Source organism: Ostrinia nubilalis, chromosome 2 (genome assembly GCF_963855985.1).
Source record: "Ostrinia nubilalis chromosome 2, ilOstNubi1.1, whole genome shotgun sequence".
In the NCBI taxonomy this organism is placed as follows: domain Eukaryota; kingdom Metazoa; phylum Arthropoda; class Insecta; order Lepidoptera; family Crambidae; genus Ostrinia; species Ostrinia nubilalis.
Window position 1 is genome coordinate 14,843,091 of NC_087089.1, and position 11,196 is coordinate 14,854,286.

Here is an 11,196-nt window from a genome sequence, read left to right on the forward strand (position 1 = left end):
AGCGGAAGTCCCGATGAGAATTTGAGATTACTCGGTGAATTATATTGTTCCGAATCCTCCGCTCTTGAAGCATCCAATCCTGTTCGTGATGCATCCCTACAGGATTTACACATCCAGGTGGCCCTCCCAGCTCCAAGTCTTGTATATCCCCGTTCAGAAATGCCACCACAAGGGACCGAAAAGTGGTAAGTCTTCTTGCAAACCGAACAATCGGCACCGTGACCAACTGATTCGGAACACCCTGCACACCTTGCAGTGAACATGTTGAGCACCTATGACTTTCTACTCGCACGCGCAACACGACTCTCGACAACAGGCGCTCGCACCGGTGTGCGCGGTCTTTCATAAACATTAGGCACAACAAAAATATTATTTGCAAATTAATAATGTAGAATAAATTGTAGAATAACGTCTACCGCTACAAAATTATTTTAATCCACAGTCAGACTAGCTATAAACAAAATATCAGTTTTATCGGAATTAATTAATTTTTGAATCGAGTCACACGATATCATTCGATGACTGCGAATGCAGTACGATGATACGATTACTTTTACGTTGCGGCAATCACTAAAATTCGCTAAAATGACACTAATGACGTTTAAAAAGTGGCACGCTCGGCTTCATACAATTTTTGACACATGCTGCATCTTTGGATGCAGCATGTGTCAAATGTGTTTGGATGTGTTTGGATTTTATGGATAGATGCAGCTTGTCAAAAAATTTGTATGAAGACGAGCGTGCCACTTTTTAAACGTCATTAGTGTCATTTTAGCGAATTTTAGTGATTGCCGCAACGTAAAAATAATCGTATCATCGTACTGCATTCGCAAAGTCATCGAAAGATATCGTGTGAATTCCACTCTGTTTGGCAAAGTACTATAATATGTTCTTTTCATCGTTAAAAGCCACCAAAAAAAATATTTCGGCGAAATAAACCCGCTTTCATGCCATAAAAATACTTCAAAATTTTGAATATATTTATTCCCGCGAAAACAGGCTTCTGCGCTGTCCGCCATGTTTATGACGTCATTTCGGCATGTAAACAAAACTTGACGTAGGTACACTCTCGACATCGTATTTTGTTTTTGAAAAACTCAGTTGAAAAACAAAAAATGAATAACACTCGTTATCGGTGGTGTGTAGTGTCTAGTTGTAAAAATACTAGCTTAAAAACCCCGGAAAAATTGTTTATCCAAGTGCCGAACGACCTTAAAATGAGAAATGTTTGGTTGGAATTCGCTAAACGTGATCCTATGTCATTATCAACTAAAAGCCGATTATATATGTGCGAAGATCATTTCAATGTAAGTAAAACTTTAACATCTAATACGTTTCTAGATTTCAATTATTGTTTTCTGTAAGTAAGATGACATAACCTAAAATTACTACCGCTACCAAGCTACCAAGAAATTCATATAATGATATCATTGCAGTTGGAACAAGACATGGAAAATTTTATGGAGTACAAGATTATGGGATCCGTGAAACATGTCAAAATGAAAGGCAATATCACCCCGTCCCGATTATGTTATCATAGTGAGAGAAAGCGGAAGCTGTCACCAAGTCCGAGTCAGCCAACTGTTACAAAAATACAAAAGGTGGATTTTGTACAAGGAGCTGAAAAAAGCATGTTGGTTGAAGACTACATGGAACCAACAGCATCATCGTCTAAGTCAGGTACCTATTATAGTCTGAGTATAATAAAGAGTGTAATCTTATTCTCATCGGTAATATGTATTCCATCGATATGTTAGTATATATATTAAAAGCATTGTAATCCAAAAAGTAAGTATCATTAATGAGTACCTATTATATGATTTTTTTATGCTTCCAGATGTACCAATACTTCTTACTGAAAAAAATAATGAGGACAAAGAAACCCAAGTGCAAACACTGACCACTGACAAGTCAATCCAGGTGCAAGTATTATCACAGGAAAGCAAATCAATACAAGCAAATATAGTGCCTCATTACAGAAGTAAAGCTACCCAGTGCACATTCAAAATAAGAGACCAATGTTTGTCACCCATAAAGACTAGTGTGTCTATTGCAACGTCACCTCATATCAAAGGAAGCCAAATAAATATACCAAGTACATCAGGAGTCACAACATCTGCTAAACGCAAACTATCAGTTATATTTGAAGAAAAGTCGGACAGTGAAATATCACTTGCTCCATCACTTTCAAGTGAATGGCCTACACCAACTAAATGTAAGACAACGTCTGACAGTAGCTTACTAGAAGAATTAAAGTTAGAAGACCAAAAGCTATATTACTACAACACTTTATCTAAAATTAAGAAAAACAGCAGGCTGTATCTGGGTATTCCTAATGGGCTTTATTTTTTGGTACATATAATAAAGAAACATACACATATAACAGAACAACACATTTTGTTGTGCCTCATGAAAATTAGACTCAACAGAACATTTTCGCAACTGTCCGATGATTTTGGGTTGTCATTGTCACAAACAAGTCAAATCTTTCTGACTAAGTTACCATTAATAAGCAAAGCATTGTCTCCTTTTATAAAACCTTTCAGTCCTGTCTCAATAAAACGGAACTTACCTATAGCTTTCCGACATCGATTTCACAAAGTTACCTGTATCATTGATTGTTTAGAAATTCAAATACAGAAACCAACAATGGCAGTACGTCAAGCACTGACATGGTCAGAATATAAAAAAGCTAATACAATTAAATATTTAGTTGCATGTACACCTGATGGACTGGTTAGATTTGTTTCTTCTGGATATGGGGGTAGGATAACGGATGTTCAGCTAGTAGAGAACTGTACATTTTTAGATAGTTTGGAACCTGGCACTTGTATTCTAGCAGATAGAGGGTTCAAACACATTGAATTCTATTTAAAACAAAGAAACTTTTCTTTGGTGAGGCCTCCAAGTGTCAGTAGTGGTTCCAAACTAACAAAATCTGAAGTGAGGCTAACTAAACAAATAGCTAGCCTTAGAATTCACATAGAGAGAGTGATACGCAGAATTCGAGAGTTTGCCATATTAAAACCCCATTCAGTTGTTAACTCTAATTTAATTCCTATTCTTGATGAGTGTATTGTAACAGCTTGTGCTCTGATAAATATACAAGATTCCCTAATTAAATAATTGTAATTACCTATGTTTAGTTTATAGTTTTCATCTACAAATATTTTCCTTTAGTATTTTCTTAATCTTGTAGTCATAATTTTGGTTAAGACAATGTTTGCTAATGTTACTATTTTTTTTAACAACAGTGTGGGAGCACCTGTATACCTACATTATGTATATTGTAAACTATTATTATATCTGTTAATGAACACCACTGATAGCAACTGATACTTTGTAAATTAATGAGTACTTGTCGTAATTTTAACTAACATTTAGGTATTTTAAGAGTAAAATAAAAGACTTGCTTATTATTTAAAGTTATTTTTTTTATTATGTTTGTACAGTTTCATATAAAATGGGAAAAATATTTCTTTTCCAAAATGAAATAACACTGTGGAGCAGTTCTGACACATATATTTGATCATATGCAATCTCTATAATATTCACTTTATTGTCCTTTTCGAAACCACTACTTGCGACACAGAAATAACTTTTATTCACTTTTGCACAATACATTTGTACTTGTACTTGAGCATAGTGTTGTTTAGTGATAGCACCGTCTTTAATATATTTATTTTCAGTTTTTTTGGTACTTGGGCACTTAATTTCAATCGTAGTATTTTTTTCACAAATGCCATCTGGCGAACCTGCAATCATAGGATTCTCTTCGGAAATAAATAATCCACATTTTTCTATTTTTTTCCCCAATTTTTTCTCCACAGTTTTTCGCACACTGTCTTCCAAATTTCTGCCTCGCTTTATTGCAGTAGTTTCGATGGTTCTTCCTCCAAGAATGGTGGCAACCAAAGAACCATCAGTGGTTTTACACCTACTGACTTCAAAGCATTTTGAAGCCGTGATTCTCCCATAACGTAACTCATACCATAATCCACTCTTATGTTGGTTTCTAGTTTGTTTCTCAACATTTCTGATATTTATATCATTGAAAACTTTACCTATTAGGTTTAGGAAATCATCACATTTATTGGTGTTGTTACTACACATCAGGTAATGTAGTGACAGTGTATTACTTTTTTTGCAAACAAAATCATTTTCATGCTTTAAATATTGACAAGAAGTAATTTTTCTTTTTTTAGATTCAATCAAAAAATCTTCAACTACACTGTCACCTATACTAGTTTCAGCACTTTTTAGCTTCTTTTTTGTCATTTCTTTCGTTGTCATAATTTTTATTGAAGATCCGACCTTTGATAGTGTCGATTTTTTCCAATAACATTGGACTGAAGTGCATGATGGCTCTTCACTTCTACGATGACACCACATTAAAAACGCCACAGCATGTTTACATCCACCGGCAGACGCAGGACAATCATGGCATGTCACCTGTAGCACATCATCTTCTTGCTCATCTACAATGAGAGTTGCAGAATATGGTTTGGAACGAACTTTATGTTCCGGACAAATTGTACACTTTATAGTACATAAAGCTTGAGTCCTTTGTAGTTGCACGTATCCGATAGCATCGTCGCCATACGATTCTCTTGCAGATCTGTGGATAACCAAGTCTTAATTAACATTGGAAAACAAAACATAACCTATAACTTTCCGATATTTTTCTACAAATAAGGTATACCTATATAGCTGTTATTTCATTAAAAACAACATAATAAAGGTAATACTTACAAAGATGTTTTTATATTCCGGAATTCGGCAGAACAGAAATCTGGATTACATGCAAAGAACTTTGCAACCATTATCGTGTCGATTTTTGGTAAGTTCGTACTATCTGCTTTTACGAAACCGGCTTCCATTTCGTGTTTTTAGTAGTATTTAACTTATTTCGTATGATTTAAATAAATATCAACTGAATAATTTTCACGAAGAGCACTGACGAATAGAATGCGAATAGAAAATAAAAAGTTGTTGACAGATGACAGCGAATGATTATTGCCAATATGACGTCACAGCATGGCGGCTCGTGTTTTTAGTCACGTGATATACAGATTAAAAATATCAATTTTTAATTTTAACATAATAAATAAATCATGTATATTTACGACATAAAATCAGTATAACTATGTTTATTTCTACATAAAGTTCATTGTGTATTGATTTTCATATTTTTTTATTTACCACCCAGAGTACCCTAATTAAATATTTTGACTGTGGATTAAAATAATTTTGTAGCGGTAAACGTTATTCTATATTATTAATTTTCTCATTAATTAGCAAATAATATTTTTACTGTGCTTAATGTATATCAAAGTAAAGATCGTTATTCCATTGTGTTAAATATACTAGACGATGGCCGTTGGGGCAGGAAAGTTCTCGAGTGGCGACCACGGGCTGGAAAACGTAGCGTGGGCAGGCCTCCTACTACTAGTAATTCATACCTAATTCCATACTTTGTATATTTCGATGTTACACAGTGCACTCTGTCTTCCGCGATCACTGAGCTAACTTGTTTTATAATTCTTCTACTGCTACTTTATTCTTTATTATTTGCTGTGCTGTTTTTACAATTCTCAATCCGTAAATATTTTTTTCTATCTACCGTGTTCGTACTACTGTCCTCGTAATATCATCGTAACCGATTGTTGTAATCGGATTATATGAACATCACTCGACCATGTATGTCCATTTGGACATATCGGAATGGCACGCTTTGACGATCAACTTGCTGTATCTACTCTAATCCATATCTGTGGTCCTATGCATGACATTGACAGTGGGGCGCCACCGTCAATACCGGATCGCTGGTTCCGATTTTTGCCATGTTGGAAACCATATAGTTGAACGATGGTAGCGCCCCCCTGTCATTGAGTTTGGCGGGACAGTTCAGCGTGGGTCATCTATACGGATTATTATAGTCGTCTAAATACGAAAATATAGATGATCCACGCTGAACTGTCCCACCAAACTCAATGACAGGGGGGCGCTACCATCGTTCAACTATATGGTTTCCAACATGGCAAAAATCGGAACCAGCGTTTCGGTATTGACGGTGGCGCCCCACTGTCAACTGTTCTAGTTCAGTATTTTGGAACTATAAAACAAAACTGCTAACATGACGCTTCACATTTCCGCCAAGAAGTCCAAAAGATTCAACGAGACTCGGCGAAACCTTGTTCGCACTAGTGACTAGTCGAGTAATTTAGTACAGAATATCGGCTTTAGTAACTACCGACCAAAAAACTGTTCACACCAGTGGTTCACACGTTGGTCGAGTTCAGTTTTCAAGTACAGTGCTACATAAAAGAGTAGAAAATAAATGAGGGCGCCACTGTCGTTCACATAGCAACCCTGATAGCGCGACTGGTTTTATTTTAGTAATAATTATTATATGACATTTTATTTCTGTAGTAGGTACGTAGGTAGGTTAGCATTAAAACTGCACTTGTACTCATAACATAACTTTATAACTTTCTGAGCGCCACACGGTCTTCTATAAAAGCCAATAATTACAATCTTTATTAAAATACATAAACAAACCAGGACCCACATTCGTGTCATTCAATATTTTTCGAAACCTTGATTCGCTATTCTTCGCACTGTACTTTTAGACACACCTAGAACAACAAAAATAAAATTAACTAGAGTAAATAAAATAAGCCCACTTTCTGTTAACAACTTAAAAAGTAAGCCTGAGTTTAATTCACTATACTATCCGTTCGCTTTAAGTTTGCCGCTGGCGATATGACGTTACTCGAAGGGAAGCGTCTATAACTTTATCAAACTATATTTAAAATATTTTTTATTTTTTATTATTGATAAAAATTGTGTATTTGCGTAAAATAAGACACATTAATTGCGTTTAATCACTAACTAATTGCGTTTAATCACTAACTAATTGCGTTTAATCGCGGTTGGGGGAGGGAACGCGCATTCCACGGACCGGCAAACTTAGCGCGAACGGATAGTATAAAGATAAAAGCTTAATAAAATTTACTATAATTCCCTAACACTTACTTAGAATGTCACAATAATTTAACGATCATGATCTTTTAGTCGCACTACATTAACCAAATTTTTTATTTGTATTAAATGTTACAGTCAAAACTCATAATCCGTCAAAACCACTTTTGACTGCAAAAATCAGTCAAAACTGGTTTCGCCTGATTTAAAATTTTACCAATCTATCAAAATTCATACAAAGTGTTATGTTACTACTTTTAAAAAGTCTAGGTATTCATCAGTTAAAGATAAGTAGATTATCAATTTGTTCGGTCGGTTAAATAAAATGTTAGCACTCAAAAGTGTTTTTTTAAGTAACGCGGTAAGTCAAAACCACTTTTGACTGATTTTTGCAGTCAAGTGGTTTTGACCGATTATGAGTTTTGACTGCAACATAAACATATATTTATTGTTTCTTGTAAATTAGCTGATTGCGCATAAGTATTGTTATCTATGTTTTGTGTATGTTATAACATCTTCCATTACTAACTCACCAGTTAAATCTGCTGCACTTTGGACAATCCTCCAGATTAGTTCAAAGATCCGTCCAGCTTGAAGTTCTGCTAAACATCACAAAATAACCATTGAATTAAATTGTTATTTTACGTGATAATTTTTTATTCCTGCGCCCCGGTTGCGCTAAATATTTTTAACGGTTCTACCTTTTTACGCAGAACTTTTCATTTTAAATCATAATTTTACTATGCATAACAACGAATGGCATCATCTTCTTTACGCAGAAAATTCTTTACACAGACAACGAAAGAAAATCAGCTAGTTCAAACGAAGTTGTAATGTAAACGGAAAGCAAATGAGTCATTCGTTTGCCAAAGGCTGGCAGAAAGCTACTTTTTTTCAAACGCAAGTCAATCGCTTTACGAACATTTGCTGTATTTTAGTGAAAAAATAAGGTGTTTGTACTTTTAATGGAAAACAAGTGCCTAAATCCGTTGTTTTCGTCTTTGTTTGCGCATGAACTTTACCGCGATAGCGAATTGCAGCTAATGAGCTGGAATGAAAATAGAACGTAAATGGAGTGTGGACTAGAGATGAAACACGATTAAATTGGAGACATTACAAATTAGCGCAATCGGGGCACTGGGTTGTTAAACAGTATCATCATGATCCATGGTGGTTCTCGTATATTATAAGGTTATCTTTTATTGTTTATTGTCCACCTACAACAAACCGTCCCATCAGTGACATTGACAGGGGGGCGCCACCGTCAATACCGAATCGCTAGTTCCGACTTTTGCCGTATTGGAAACTTCAAAGTTGAATGATGGTGGGCGCCTCTCTGTCAATGAGTTCGGTGGGACAGTTCAGTGTAACTACACTACGCACTCTACACGTACGAGCACGTAGAATTTCGTCCAATGACCCCACACACTCACTTGCTTTATACCAATCACTTGACTCAACCAGTGTTGCTAGGGAATAACTCTATTAGTACCGAAATAATTAATTTCTACTCTTTTATGTCGCACTGTATTAAACTGAAAATTCCCTTGTCAATCACACAACTGCAAACTGTATGCTAGTAACAGGGAAATAAGGTACCCATTTAGTTTTCAAACATAATGTAGCCACATAAAAAGAAAATTACCTGCTGACTCATCCTGGCCATGCTTTCGGCGATGAGCTTAAAGCTTTCAGCTATCGACGAAAAGCCTCTCGCCATCTCCAGATGAGCCTGGGCTCTCATTTCCTCAATTTTCAATACTGAGAGCCTCGACTCATCTGGAGCATTTCTGGCAGCTGAAACGAAAACAAATTGACCTAGTTAGTTTTATTTCTTGATATACATAATTACCTATTCTAATTGCATACTATGAATATTTTTAGAATGATCTATATAATTCAAATAAAATTAGACTATACTAATTAAAGCACAAAGTAAATATATGTTAATAGGATAAAATGTTTAACTTACAATGACGTGCTGGAGTTTGGCGTGAGGTTGATACCCGTGCTGGCGTTTGGCCTGAGGTGGATGCCCGAGCTAAGAACGGGCCTATTGATGACCGCGCTGCTTTCCGGCGCTCTCTCGTCGTTTTTGCCCTGTCTGTTTTGACATAAAATAATTCAAAGATACTTTTTATCATAACTAGTACATACCTGATAAGAAATTTATACGAAAGCAGAAAATCGGAAAATATTTTTTAACAATCTTTAAATACAGGGTGTGGTTTTGTAAACGAAAACCCATCTCAGGGGTGGTAGGTAGTATACACGACACTGATGCCAAAAAATAAAAAATAATTCATGGAAAAATCCATGAAATCAGGAAAATGGTATTATTACGTGGGCGAGCTTGGTCAGTCCCCCGCTGTCTCGGGGCGGCGGCCGGCCGCATGTGCTCGGTGGTGTAGCGGGGTATGCGTTAGGAGACGTATAAACAAGGATTTTTTTTACTAATAAAGTAATACTTGTGATTACTTTCATGTGTGCAAGCTGAAGTGGCAATGAGCAGGGCATATAGTACGCAGAACTGACGGCCGATGAGGCAGCAAGGTTCTGGAATGGAGGCCGCGTACCGGAAAATGCAGCGTGGGACGTTCACCTACAAGGTGGACCGACGACATCGTAAAGGTAGCAGGAAAGCGCTGGATGCAGGCCGCTACCAATCGATCAACGTGGAAAGCAAGCATTAGGGGAGCCCTATGTTCAGCAGTGGACGTCCTATGGCTGAAATGATGATGATGTACTACCACCCCTGAGATGGCTGTTGTTTTTCAATACCACACCCTGTATAATAAATACCTTCTGCATACCTGACACAGGCGAGTCTGGTATTTCCTGAGGCGAATATTCGCTAAGATCTTCATCTGCCGCAGGTGCCTCTTTTAAAGGATCTTGATAATATGAGTGATCACTGTAAATGAATTAACACAGTATTTCAATCTCACTTAACATCATGTGTGGCGCAGTCAAATATGTGCCTTGTTTTGCATAAAAGTATATATTTTATTTAATGTCCAACTGAATCTGTGATACTAACATTGACGAAGGTGAACTTTCATTTTCTCCAAATTCAATTTCTATCACCTCCTCATTTTCTATAATGTCATCATCCTGAAATAGGTAGGAAGTACAATAAATAAAGCTTAAAAAGAAATGATTAAAAGAAGTAAAATAATTATATTAGAAGTATTAGGTATCAACATTACTCACGATGGAGTGATTTTGAGCCACCTTAGGCAAGGGTCTGCCTATTATGTTGGCTACTTTTTCCTCTAGAGGGGTCAGTGTGGGTGCACTGCTAGGTCCCTCTCCAGTGGCTGTTTGACTCGCATTAATTTTGAAAAGTTTTGCTCTGACTTTTGTTGTTTGGTCATTCCATACCTGAAATATTTCAATTTTCATTTCAGTATAAATAATGCAATTCTAGACACACAAATGTATTATAATTTGGCGCTTTATTAATCTAAGAATTTGGCCTACTATACACACCCTTGACCACTCCTTTCCTGTTCTCGCAGGCCCCAAAGAATTCAGCACTTCGGCGCACTCTTGCCACAGTCGGGCAGCAACTTCCCTTGCTTCCTTGGACCTCGCCCGGCCAAGAGCAAGGTCTCGATTGCCTTCCAAAAATTCTATTATGACTTCTAACTGCCGCACTGTAGTGCACCTGCGTCGTTCTTCCATTATCCTAAACACAAAATTCAATTTATCAAACGATCTGAGTTTCACCTTCTTAAAACAGTGGATTTAAAAAATAATTTACTCACTTACCAATGCATAAAAACTTAGCGCACAAAGTTAGGATTGATACCAATACCACTATTGATACAAAACTTCAAAACAAAACGGTATTTGATGCACAATTTTGTATTTAAGCTGCTGCTGCTGGAACGGAATGAAAATAAATCGAAGTGGAACTGGAAATGAAGCGCAAATGAATTATTAGCGCATAATAATGGCTGCCAATGGCCGCGAGTTTGGCGGAAAATAGAGCTTGTTAGAAATTGCTAGCAAAATGGCGATCGCCATGGCAACCACCGAAACTTTAGAATGTTTTCGGCTAGGACACGTTTGCTTAACTTCAAAAGTAACGTTTTCCCATACATTTTTTAACAGTGACTGCATTTACCGCTAAATAGGACGCCATTTTACTTACTAGCGCTATTTTCCGCCAAACGCTTTGCCTTTTCTCTAGAAAGTTCTTACTCT

At 36.5% G+C, this 11,196-nt stretch overlaps 2 protein-coding genes and 1 long non-coding RNA gene across 6 annotated transcripts in view; 1 reads left to right on the forward strand and 2 right to left on the reverse strand.

Moving 5' to 3' along the window:
- LOC135084794 (uncharacterized) overlaps positions 1–11,041 on the reverse strand; it is a 35,880-nt gene extending 24,839 nt beyond the window's left edge. For 3 of the 4 annotated variants that reach the window (XM_063979562.1, XM_063979533.1, XM_063979569.1), the window contains exons 1-7: positions 10,759–11,041; positions 10,477–10,675; positions 10,198–10,368; positions 10,025–10,098; positions 9,798–9,898; positions 8,957–9,088; positions 8,630–8,781 (exon numbers count right to left, since the gene is read on the reverse strand). In XM_063979562.1, coding sequence (XP_063835632.1) covers positions 8,630–8,781; positions 8,957–9,088; positions 9,798–9,898; positions 10,025–10,098; positions 10,198–10,368; positions 10,477–10,675; positions 10,759–10,766 — 837 coding nt within the window. In that variant the 5' untranslated portion in view covers positions 10,767–11,041. Of the gene's footprint in view, positions 1–8,629; positions 8,782–8,956; positions 9,089–9,797; positions 9,899–10,024; positions 10,099–10,197; positions 10,369–10,476; positions 10,676–10,754 lie in introns of all 4 variants that reach the window. The other variant, XM_063979541.1, reaches the window with a different exon arrangement.
- On the forward strand, positions 863–3,235 carry LOC135084767 (uncharacterized). Its single transcript, XM_063979509.1, has 3 exons — positions 863–1,307; positions 1,437–1,680; positions 1,838–3,235. Exons 1-3 carry the CDS (start codon positions 1,116–1,118, stop codon positions 3,124–3,126), a joined length of 1,725 nt encoding a protein of 574 aa, XP_063835579.1. The 5' UTR covers positions 863–1,115; the 3' UTR covers positions 3,127–3,235.
- On the reverse strand, positions 3,414–5,210 carry LOC135084778 (uncharacterized). The gene is made up of 2 exons (XR_010259938.1): positions 4,753–5,210; positions 3,414–4,618 (listed from the first exon to the last, which is right to left on the reverse strand). It is a non-coding gene; the product is annotated as an uncharacterized LOC135084778 (long non-coding RNA).
- Positions 11,042–11,196: the final 155 nt, after the last annotated feature.

Excerpts from the sequence above, each read along its gene's own strand:
- LOC135084767 (XM_063979509.1), top strand. The coding sequence starts at position 1,116 with ATGAATAACACTCGTTATCGGTGGTGTGTAGTGTCTAGTTGTAAAAAT. Across the intron at positions 1,308-1,436 it reads TGTGCGAAGATCATTTCAAT|TTGGAACAAGACATGGAAAA; the intron begins GTAAGTAAAACT and ends ATATCATTGCAG. Across the intron at positions 1,681-1,837 it reads AGCATCATCGTCTAAGTCAG|ATGTACCAATACTTCTTACT; the intron begins GTACCTATTATA and ends TTATGCTTCCAG.